We start from the raw sequence: 12,191 nt of genomic DNA, 5'->3' as shown, positions 1-12,191 counted from the left end.
CCTCTTCAGGGTCCTCCGCTTCGATGTTCCTTAAACAGATCTGTGGCTTGCAGCGGGAACAGCAGGTGTTATCAAGCTCCTAATCTTTCTAGAGTGGTTCAGATGTCCCTTCCAGGTAGCCTTCCCAGACTTCCCCACTGGAGAAGGACGCTTTCCCGTGCTGGGCTCCCACAGCACTCAGTGCATATAGTCATCCCTCCCGGCACACGTGCTAGGAATTATAGCAAGGGCCCTTCCGACCAAGGATCAACTCAGGGCAGTGGTCGGCCGTGGCTCACCTGAGGCGGGCACGACATGAATGAACGAGTGAACAAACGAACAAGCAAATGACAACCTGACTGTACCACAGCAGACGCTTTACTGATGCAACTGAGGGAAAGAGCTGAGATACGAAGGGTGAGCCGGAGGCTGAGGGTGGGCCCGCAGAGTCCCCAGCGTCCCAACCCCATGCTAGGACCCTTCCTCTTCCTTCTTCCTTTCCTCCTCATGCTGCATATGCAGTGGCCCGCACAGATCCTAGTGGGAGAAGACAGCACATGATCGGGGGAGGGCGGGGGTTCTTCTGGGGAAGAGGGAAGTAAGCTCTGGACTGTAGCTCCAGCCCAAGCAGGGCTTCCGCTGGGTGACCCTGGGCACGTCATTCTCTCTCTCTGAGTCTCAGCTTACTTACCTCTGAAATGGAGGCTCAAACGCTTAACACCTGGCATGTCTGAGCACTTATGACTTGCCATGCCCTTCTGTTGATCTCCTGGATTCCTCACACCATTTTTTTTCTTTTTCTTTTTTTTTTTTTTTGGGCGGTACGTGAGCCTCTCACTGCTGTGGCCCCTCCCGCTGCGGAGCACAGGCTCTGGACGCGCAGGCCCAGCGGCCATGGCTCACAGGCCCAGCCGCTCCGCGGTGTGTGGGATCTTCCCGGACCGGGGCACGAACCCGCGTCCCCCGCATCGGCAGGCGGACTCCCAACCACTGCGCCACCAGGGAAGCCCCCTCACACCATTTTGAAGATGACGAGAGTGAGGCTCGTGGTGACCTGCGGCCTGTCTGAGGTCCCCCCGCCAGTGGACGGGGGCAGCAGGCTGCTGGCCACGGGACCAACTCCATTGTCTGTGTTCATACGCCGTTTCCCGGGGTTCCCGAAAGCGGGGGATGATTTGTGCCACTGGTGGTCACGGGAAATGACCTCTGGTGGCACAAATCTGTCTAGATGGAGACGTTTTTATTTTAATAATCATGAAAGTATTTCACATGTATCCACAAACGTGTAACCAGATTTTGGTTTTTGTAACCAGTTTAAATCAGCTCTGTGATTTCAGATATTATTACACAGGACAAGACCATGTAAAGCCTTGCATTTAACACAGGTTTAAAGGAAAGTATTAAGAAGATTATACAGATAATGCTCAGTTCCAGCAAAAATTGGGACGGTGGTCCTGGACTTGCAGTTTGGGTGACACCTAAAACCACAAGGCTGATTCCCCATCACACGGACATTAGAAGCCTGGGGGTGTGGCAGGCAGCTGTAAATGATCATTCCCCATGTGCGTGTCTCTTTCCCAAGTTCACCACACCTTGGCTATGCTCTTCCCCTCCTGTTAGCCTTTACAATCCTCCCCACCTGCTCCAGGCGTCCTCCCTGATTCCCAGTGACTTTTCCCTCCTGGGCACTCGTCCATCACCCGGGGGCCCTGCAGTGAGGCAGGTGCTTAAACAGGATATCCTGCCTCGCTGTGCAGCTTTGACTGACAGCTTCCCTCTCTGGGCCTCTGAGGCTGCCCAAGGTGGGACCACCCTCAGGGTGGCCACTGCCCAGTCCTCCTTGCACTTACCTTTTTCTCATCGCTGTAGGTGATTTCTGACTCGTGAATGCCTATGCACTTGATGGCATCAAGGAACTCTTTCTTCTGCTCCTGGGTCACCTCTGGCTTGTCGGCTACAGGATGGAGCAAGGGGGCCGGGTAAGGATGATGGGGGACCTAAGTGGGAGGCCAGGGAGGGCTGGGGTGCTGGGGGTCCCACCCGAGTAGTGGTGGTCCTGGGGTGAGTCTTGGGTGGAGTGGGAGTTTGAGGTGTTTACCGTAGAAGGACATGCCCACGTTCTTCTTGCCATTCCAGGAGGCAGAAAGCATGAAGGTCTTGGGGTGCTTGGTGAGCAGCAGGTCAGCAAAGTGCTCTCTACCCGACTCTGGAGGAGAGAGCCTCTGATGAGACCACGGGGGCGGCACAACAGTTCCTGTCTCACGGGGGAGGAACCTGGGTGTGCCCAGGGCCACACAGCCAACCAGTGAAGACCAGGGGTTGTCTCAGGCCACTGGTCACTCGCTCCTCCTGTGTGCCAGGCTCTGCACTGAGCACTCTCTCTGTGTGGAATCATAGGAGCCTCACATGGACCATGGCTGTCAGAGCCTTTCTCCCCATTTTACAGACGAGGAAATCAAGCTCAGACAGGAGCCTTGGGGCTGCAAAGTGGTGTCTGTTCAGTTCCAGCAGCATTTGTGTGCTCTGCAGTGATGGTGGGGAAATGGGCAAAGTCACTGCCTGCCCAACGCAGGCTCCCACCCTTAGCTCCCCGAAGATAAGGAGTTTTCCCCGAAAATAAGGAGTAGTTGACAGAGAGGTAGGACTGGAGCCAGTCTGGGATTTAGATCCTATTTCTAATTATAAGCTGTGTGACCTCGGGGAAACTACTTGACATCTCTGTTTCCTCATCTGGTCACTGTAATGTCCTCCTAGGGTTGCTTGTGAGTATTAAGGGGATTAATCCATGTAAAGCACTTCAAACAGTGCCTGGCACATAGTAAGAGCTCAACAATGTTGGAAGTTATTACTGATTATTTGCTGTGTGCAGGCACTGGGGCCACAGAGATATAAAAGGTGGGCCTGTCCCATGTTCTCTGTGTTCAAAGCCCCCAGGGCCTTAGTCCAGGCCCCCGTCTTTAGGCTGGACAACCCACCATCTCCCCACTCCACACAGCAGCCCTCCACCTGAGGGCTGGGCCTTACCGTATGTAGACAAGGTCCCATTCTTGCGATAGACCGTCACGGAGCTGGAGTTGTAGACGCACTTGTTCTCACTACAGTCAGACAGGAGAGGGGAGAAAAGCAGTAAGATGGTCAAGAAGTGGACGATCACCCATCTCAGTCATTGAGGGCCAAGAGTCAGGTGGCAGTTGGAGTCAATGCCCCCCATCCCTCCCCACCTAGTCCATCAACGGGAAGGCTGAGGCCGGGAGGGAAGATGGACTCGCTCAAGGTTTTTCTGCAGCTGGGAGTGGAAGCTGGAAGCTGAGGCTGAGGGTGAATTGGTGTGTGGGGTCTCACGTGGTCTGGTAATCTCTGAGAATTATCTTGTCCTCCGCGTGCTTGGGCTCAAAGTAAAAGAAAGCTGCCTGGATCGATCTAGCCGACTCATTGTACTCGGGGTTTCGGAAGGCCGAGCCGATATAAAACCACTTGCCAGAGAGCTGGGGAGAAGCCAGGAACTGGTGATGGAGGCTGGAGCTGAATCCTTGAGAGTCAGCTGGGATGAGACTCAGCAGATCTCTCCCCTCATTTTACAAACAAGGAGACTGGGACCCCAGATGAGGAGTGGACGTGTAAGAGCTCACTCCCCTCACCCCCACCCTCACCCCTGGGCAGCCCCTCCTTGCCCACTGCAGAATTGTTCCCTGTTGAGGGACCTTGCAAAGAGGCATCGGAGTTTGGAGGCAAAGAAATGCCTCCAGAGGCTGGTCAGAATTTCACCCCAGGACCCAGGATAGAAAAGGATGGCATCAGGAGGGCAAAGGGAAGCCCAGAGATGGAAGCAGCTGCCCACGGTACTCAGGGACTTGGGCACTCACCCTGTCCAGGGTGGCATTGGTGATGGGCGCCACCGCCGTCAAGTTGGCGCACGCTGGACTCTGGGCGTCCAGCAGAGGAATGAGGCTCAGGACGGCGAGGGCCCAGGGCAGCGCCATGCTGAAACCACGAGGCACCTGCGCCAGGCAGACTGGTGGCTGGAGGGTGCCAGTGACCTTTAAAGTAGCTGTGGGCGGGGCCCTGGAGGCCAGCTATGACACAATCTGGTGAGCTCTTGGAAAAGGTCTTACACAAAAGCTTCCCTGCATCCCACAAAGCCAGCTACAGGTAAAGCCCGCAAGTCTAATTTTGGTCCCTGACCTGGAGGAGTTACAAGGGTCCAAAGGTCTGGCTGTTCAAAACCAAGGTGAATGTGGGCCGGCCTGATATTAGTTAATGTGTTTAGATATTGATAGAGGGGCCTGTCAGCAAACTCTCCTGTTTTCATTCAATTCCTGTCCTACTAAGCGCCAAGACTTGAGAAGGACCCAGCCATAAATCAAGGGCTGAAGGCAACTTAGAGAGTTCCCAGGTGAGCGCAGGGGAGGGGGGAATGAGCGGGGAAGGGGTTGAGGGGTGGGAGGTGAGGGCAAACGTGGGATCAATTCCAACTCAGTGTGGTGACACCTGTGAAAGAGCAAAAGTCCAGAGGGCCCCCAACCCGGTCCTGGAGGCAGGGACCTTTCCAGAAGAAAGGGGCTTCTAAGTTGAATGTCTATTTCCAGTAAATGTTTCACTTGAATCACCTCTCAGTATCTAAAACAGGAAATTATCTCTGCGATATCCCCACCCCCTGCTATATGGGCTCGCCTCTCTTTTCACCCATATATTCCCAGCCCTGGGACTGTGCCCAGCAAGTAGTGGACGCTCAGTATATACCATGGCATAAATAATACCATTGCCCAGTTGCATTTCTACATGACGGGGTCAAATCTGTATTCGAATAAATAAATACTTTCCAAAAGTACTATTATGATAAGCTTACAATTTTGTATTCTTATTCATTTCATGTATTTTGAATACTTTTTCATGTGCCAGTATAGTCAGCAGTTGTAATTTGAATGGATGCATAACCTTTTATTCACTTCTTGGATTCTAACTTCCTTGAGCATGTCCTCCCTTTATATTTATAGCACTTTATTTTATTTTTTTCCAGCTTTATTGAGATAGAGCTGTCTGTAGCATTTTATGTTGTGATTTTTCCTCTGATGATATGTGTCAGAAAGCATCCAAATTTCTTTCAAGAGAAAGAAAAACATATGTCTTTAAAATGCAAGACTTTAGCAATATTTAAAATTGCCCCCCAGATACACACATAAATAAATAAAATAGCCCCCAAACTAGAAACAATTCAGATATCCGCCAACAGGAAAATGGAAAAACAAACAGTGGCATTTTCATACAATGGAATATTACTTAGCAACAAAAAGGAATGAACTACAGATACATGTAACAGCATGAATGCATCTCAAAAACATTATTCTGAACCAAAGAAGCCAGACTCAATAGTGCACGGACTGTATGATTCCATTTATACAAAGTTCTAGAACAGCCAAAACGAATTATAATGGTAGAAATCAGATCCGTGGTTGCCTTGTCATCCGACCGCCAAGGGGCATGAGAGAACTTTCTGAAGTAGATGACCATGTTCTGTATTTTCATTGTGGTGGTGTTTACACACGTATGTATATTTGTGAAACTCTTTGAACTGGAAACCAAAAATGTGTGCATTTTACTGTAAGCCAATTATACCTCAATCAAGTTGATTTTCAAAAACCTCTCCCCCAAAAGAGAGAAAACAAAAACGTGATAAATCAAAGAACACTAACGATTTTTAATGCTGCACCAATCTCGCAATGCAGAAATGATTCTTTCTCTACGTCCTTGTCAGAATTGGAATTTCCCTTCTTTTTCTTTTCTTTTCTTCTTTTTTTTTTTTTGTTTTGCCAGCTCAGTTAGTGTTTTGAATTTGCATTGCTCTAATTGGAGTCTTGCAAACATGACTGGAGCTCTTCAAGAGGGAAGAGTGCAGATGAGGGAGAGTGTGGTATGTGAAGGACCGGGATGCCCTGTGTGGCTGGAGCCTGTGATGGGGTCGGAGTGATGGGGGCTGATGCTCGGGGACGTTGATGGGAACCCGAGCTGCAGAGCACGGAAGCCAGGCCGAGGAGTTTGCAGTGGAGTCTGGGGGTATTGGGGAGAAACGGAAAAATTTTAAGTGAGGTGGAGGGGGGTTGACTAGTCAGATTTGTGAACAGGGGACGGGGAGGGCAAGAGCAGGAGAGCTTGGCAGAGCAGCTGGGCAGTGGCATGGTCCAGGTGTGAGATGATGGGACTGGGCACAGATTCAAGACACTATTTTATGGAGATGCTGAATACCACGCGGGGATAGTACCACCTTAGACCTGGGCCACTGGGGCTCCTACCTGCAACCCAGAGCTTTGGAGGCCCTCACATACCACACACACACAGACACACACATACAAGGACACACGCATGCAAAGTTCATTCAGCAACACACAAGCACCTCTGTCACTTGGGATCTGGTACCTGGTATCGGCACAGGGTGACCCATAACCCTAAGCATCCTTCGTCACAACCAACCGTGTTCAGGCCCTAGGGGAAAAATTCTTCCCATCTTGTACTCTATCCTTGAAACATCAGGCGTTTGGACGTTATATCCAAATGTCCTGAGGCTTTGCGGGTGATGGTACTGCTGATAAAGTAGACAGACACCACTTCAGAATTCAGGGAGGATTTGAATGGACTTAGAGGTAATGAAACTGGGCAGGACCCTGCGGGGGCCCTCCTGGGTTAAAAACAAAAAAAAAACAAAACAAGTTTCTTCTTTACAGAAAGAAAACCAAATGGGAGAGGGGAGACTTTAGTCTCCTAGGCCTTCTCTGAGTCCCAAAGAGCTGGCTCAAGCAGTTAATCATTAGGGCTATAGAGACACAGGACTCCTCCTCCCTCCTGAAGGGATGTTGATAACAATCTGACGCATATCTTTGATCTGTTTTGCAGAAACTAAGACACCAACCCAGGTGGAGGATGGTGACTACATCCTGACCACAAGCACACAGACCCCAAACTAGTTGGAACCAGAAGGTTGATGATAAAGATTTCTGAAACATCCGCTTGTTACCTCACTACCAACCAATCAGAAGAAGGTCCACGAGCTGATCACACATCCGACAACCGCTAACACATATATATGGAATTTAAGAAAAAAAAAATGTCATGAAGAACCTAGGAATAAAGACACAGGAATAAGACAGGAATAAAGATACAGACCTACTAGAGAATGGACTTGGGGACACGGGGAGGGGGAAGGGTAAGCTGTGACAAAGCGAGAGAGTGGCATGGACATATATACACTACCAAACATAAGGTAGATAGCTAGTGGGAAGCAGCCGCATAGCACAGGGAGATCAGCTCCGTGCTTTGTGACCACCTAGAGGGGTGGGATAGGGAGGGTGGGAGGGAGGGAGACGCAAGAGGGAAGAGATATGGGAACATATGTATATGGATAACTGATTCACTTTGTTATAAAGCAGAAACTAACACACCATTGTAAAGCAATTATACTCCAATAAAGATGTAAGAAAAACAAAAAACAAAAAAAACAACCCTCTCCCATTTACCCTCCTTGCCTTTAAAAACCTTGTGCCCCAGCCAGCTAACAAGATGGATTTGAGACAAGTCTAGGTCTCCCATCTTCTGTGTTGACACCTTCTCGATTAGTAAACCTTTCCCTGCTCCAGACTCTGACGTTTCAGTTTGGCCTCACTGTGCGTGGGGCGTACGAACTCGGGTTCAACGACAGAAAGGGAAGACATTCTTCCCTCTCAGCATAAAGGCAGTAAGTTCTTGCCACATTAGCTCTTGCTTCCCAATGGTACTGAGAATCCATTTTTTGGTTTTTTGCAACGTGTATTTGGGGAGGCCCTCCTGATTTAGAAATAGGCAGTATTTGCAAGAGTTGCACATGGTAGCTGAGAGATATTTTGCAATATGAAATCATTCGTATTCCTGTTAAATTCATGTGTAGGTAGATGGAACACACATTAGGCATGAATCTGATTCTTGAAATCAGCAGCTAGAGGTTGAATGCTAGCATTGTGAATAATTTACAGCTTTATAAAATTTTTGAACAAGACTTAATCCATTGATTAAATTTCCAAAACTTAAATTGTAAAGAGTCAGCTTTATTTTAAAACTTTTGATTTATGACGTTTAGGTATTTAGACCAATGGTCTTTGGGCCTTTCCTTTGTTCGTGCGAAGAAATGCTAGGGTTGCCTATGTGGGGGAAGGGTGAACAGGGAGGGTCAGTAAGGAGCAGGACCCCGTCTTGCTTTTACCCAGAGCAATTCAGCTCTGGCCTAACCTGCATGCCTCTTGAAGCAAAACCACAGACAGTGAGTGCGATATACAGTAAGTCTAAGTCCCCTACATACGAACTTTCAAGTTGTGAACTTTCAAACATGCGAACGTGCGTTCCATCCATGTCAGGCCTGAGTGAAACTGCAGCTTGCCCTCCGTCTCCTGTTGCTGACAATCCTTCAGCTCTACCATCTCCCACCCCCTCTCCCTCCTCCAGTCAGTAACTCTCCTCGCCTGTTCACTCGATGCCAGCCCCCGGATGCCAGCTGTTGTAGGGTACTGCTGTACTTTTCAAGGTACCGTACTGTAAGATGAAAAGTGTTTTCTTTATTTTTTGTTTGTTTTTTATGTATTATTTGTGTGAAAAGTATTATAAACCTATTACAGTACAGCACTATATAGCCGATTGTGTTAGCTGGGTACCTAGGCTAACTCTGTGGACTTATGAACAAATGGAACTTAATGAACATGCTCTCAGAACGGAACTCATTTATATGTAGGGGCTTACTGTAATACAATATACTTGGTCTCTACCTCCCTTTCCTGGCACACAGCTCATAACACTCTTGGGCTCTCCAAAGTGATACTTGTCTTTTTGTATGCTAATAAGATGTCTCTTGGGTGGGGGCTCCCGGATAGACTCAGGATGGGAGCTGGTTATCAGGGGAACCACCTTTGTGATTAGAGGGTTGGAACTTTCAGACCCACACCCTCACCTCTGGGAAAGGAACTGGTGCCGGAGATTGACTTGGTCACTAATGACGACCAGTGATTTAATCAACCATGCTCACGTAATGATGCTTTCAGTAAAGTGCTAAATGATGGGATTTGGAGAGCTTCCAGGTTGAGGAACATGTGGAGGTGCTGAATAGGTGGCCAATCCTGTTGCCAAAATCTCGACTCTCTGTGCGCGATGCCAAACAGAAATACGGAGACAGAGATTTTGGAAGATAAGAGAGATGGCTTTATTCCTTTGCCAGGCAAAAGGGGAAAACACAGCCTCAAGAACTGTGCCCCCTCCCCGCCTGGGGAATTACAGGGGTTCTTATAGGTGGAGTTCACAGTCCGAAGTGAGTGATAAGGCTCAATATGGTGAAGGTCTTGCATTCTTCTTCTTGCATTATTTCAAAACAACCACCGCTGGCGTCAGGCAATCCGATAATTGTTTGACTCTGGGTTATCAGCCTGTGACCTTCTTTCTGAAATGCAAACAGCTACAAGGGGTGATTTGCTACAGGAGTGTGTAGGGAGAATAAACACTAGAATTCACAGAGAGAGTTAGGGAGTGATTTATGCAGGACGTGGCACAGAGAGTTAGGAAGTGATTTGTGAAGGATGTAATTCACACAGAGGCTAGCTTTGTGAAGGACAGATCTAGTTACAGATACTACAGATTAGTAACAGTTAAAGTAAAGCTAGGAGTGATTAACTCTTTCAGGCCCGTTTATGTTTCTTCTCTGTTCCCTTTACTTTCCTTGTTCTCAGGAGAAGAAAAACTTCATTTCTATTTTAGCTGCAATCCAAAGAGGGCCTGGAAGCTCCATGCCCTTTCCCACATACCTTGCCCTATGCATCTCTGCTATCTGACTATTCCTGAGTTGTATCCTTTTATACTAAACTGGTAATCTAGTAAGTAAAAGATTCTCCTGAGTTCTGTGAGCTGTTCTAGTAAATGGCCAAACCCAAAGAGAGAGGGTTGTAGGAACCTCTGATTTACAGCTGGTCAGTCAGAAGCACAGGTGACAGCCTGGATTTGTGATTGGCATCTGAAATGGGGACAGTCTTGGGGGACTGAGCCCTTAATCTGCAGGATCTGATGCTAACTCAACTCTGGTTAGCGCTGAAACCGCGTGCCCCTAAAACTGAGCTTATGATTAATTTCTCTATCCAAAATTTTATTTCCTTTCTTGTGCAGCCCGTTCCCCTTGGGATTGAGGAGTAACAAAGAAAAGGGGAGACTGAAACTGAGCAGGACCCTGCAGGGTCTTCCTCGGTACAAAAGCCTCTTCATGGTCCCTGTTTCTTTTTTTCCTTTAATATTTATTTATTTATTTGTTTGTTTGTTTATTTTTGGCCGCACTGGATCTTCATTGCTGTGCGTGAGCTTTCTCTAGTTGTGGCGAGCAGGGGCTACTCTTCGTTGCGGTGCACAGGCTTCTCATTGCAGTGGCTTCTCTTGTTGCAGAACACGGGCTCTAGGTGCGAGGCTTCAGTAGTTGCAGCACTTGGGCTCAATAGTTGTGGCTCATGGGCTCTAGAGCGCAGGCTCTGTAGTTGTGGCACACGGGCTTAGTTGCTCCACGTCATGTGGGATCTTCCCAGACCAGGGCTCAAACCCATGTCCCCTGCATTGGCAGGCGGATTCTTAACCACTGAACCACCAGGGAAGCCCTGTCCCCTGTTTCTTGCTTGCTGAAATGAAGGACCTTCCTAAGCCTTCCCCGAGTTCCAAAGAGGAGGCTCAAGCAGTCCTCCTGAAGGGTTGTAGATAACAATCTGATACATATGTTTGAGTGGTTCTGCAGAAACTAAGACCTGCACCCAGGTGGAGGATGGAGACTACATGCTGACCACAAGCATGTAGACCCCAAACTAGTTGGAACCAGAAGGCTGATGATAGAGATTCCTGAAACATCCCCCTGTTACCTCACCATCAACCAATCAGAAGAAGGTCCACGAGCTGATCATACATCCTGAGACCTTCTCCCCTAACACTTTCTTTTAAAACCCTTGCCTGAAAGCCATTGGGAAGTTCCAGTCTTCTGAGCATGAGCTGCCCGTTCTCCTTGCTTAGCACCTGCAATAAACGCTGGACTTCGCTTCACCACAACCTGGTGTCAGTAGATTGGCTTTGCTGCATGTGGGGCAAGTAGACCCAAGTTTGGCTCAGTAACAGCGTCAGAACTGAACTGAAGCGTAGGACACCCAGTTGGTGTCTGGAGAGTCAGAGGACCACTTGGTGTCGGAGGAAATCCACACACTTGGTGGCCAGAAGTCTAGTGAGCAGAGGAGAGAGAAATGAAAGTTCTCCCTTACAGTGAGTAAGCGGAGCGCCTCCCCTGGGAAGGAGTGAGTGGTCCTCACCGTCCTCAGCCTCAGGCTGCCCCTTGAGGGGCTTCTCATTCTCCTCCCAAGAGGCTAGCCAAGTAGTTTCTCCAAGCACACCCAGTACTCACCCTGACACAGTACAATTTCCCCTATCTTCTTCCATTTTAAGGATGCTTTAGTACCTCCATGAATTGAAGTCTTGGGCAGCCCTCCCCAGCCTGCCTATCTGTCCCTGGCACAATGTCAAGAGAAGTTTGGCAGGAAAGAGACAGAAAAGCAATCAGGGCAGTGTACGATGCTGGTAAAGGGTTGTCCTGGTTCTACCACTTGCTAACTGTGTGACCTTGGGCAAGTTACCTAACTTCTCTGTGCCTCAATTTCCCTACTTTTAAAATATGGATAATAATAATAAACTCCACTTCATTGGATTGCTATGCATAGTCAATCAGTTCACATTTAGGCGAACTAAATATCAGATGAAACAAACTTGCTTCTAAGCGTACTTCTATTATAATAACCATCACCATCTGTTTAATGACAAGCTGGGGCGGTGAGGAAGGAAAGACAGATTCCTGCATTATATAAACACTTCAGTGATTGCAGGTTACATCCTACTTCTAAAGACATCAAAATGCAAAACTATGTCTATATTAGATTCGGGAAAACAGGATATTTTCCCCATTAGATACTTGAGAAAACCAGTGGCCCAGGAGGGTAAGGTAACAGGGTGAAAAGATGAGGTTTCTATAATTAGGGAAATGCACCATTTTGAAATGATTCACTTTCTGAGAAAACCACTTTATACAGATTTCTGGCCATTTTATACAAGGCCAGGGCTAAGCTCTGTGTCTGACGACTAATTCGTGATCTTATCTACGTGAGCAACCACAAAAATACACGGGCAGAGCAAACAGTCCA

General features: G+C 48.2%; 1 protein-coding gene across 1 annotated transcript; it reads right to left on the bottom strand.

Moving 5' to 3' along the window:
• Positions 1–450: 450 nt before the first annotated feature.
• LOC136124577 (alpha-1-acid glycoprotein-like) lies at positions 451–3,959 on the bottom strand. The gene is made up of 6 exons (XM_065879338.1): positions 3,843–3,959; positions 3,322–3,464; positions 3,004–3,074; positions 2,078–2,185; positions 1,830–1,933; positions 451–516 (listed from the first exon to the last, which is right to left on the bottom strand). The coding sequence occupies exons 1-6, from the start codon at positions 3,957–3,959 to the stop codon at positions 451–453; spliced, it is 609 nt and encodes a 202-aa protein (XP_065735410.1).
• Positions 3,960–12,191: the final 8,232 nt, after the last annotated feature.

This window comes from Phocoena phocoena, chromosome 6 (genome assembly GCF_963924675.1).
Source record: "Phocoena phocoena chromosome 6, mPhoPho1.1, whole genome shotgun sequence".
Lineage (NCBI taxonomy): Eukaryota > Metazoa > Chordata > Mammalia > Artiodactyla > Phocoenidae > Phocoena > Phocoena phocoena.
This window is presented reverse-complemented; position numbering and strand designations above follow the sequence as displayed.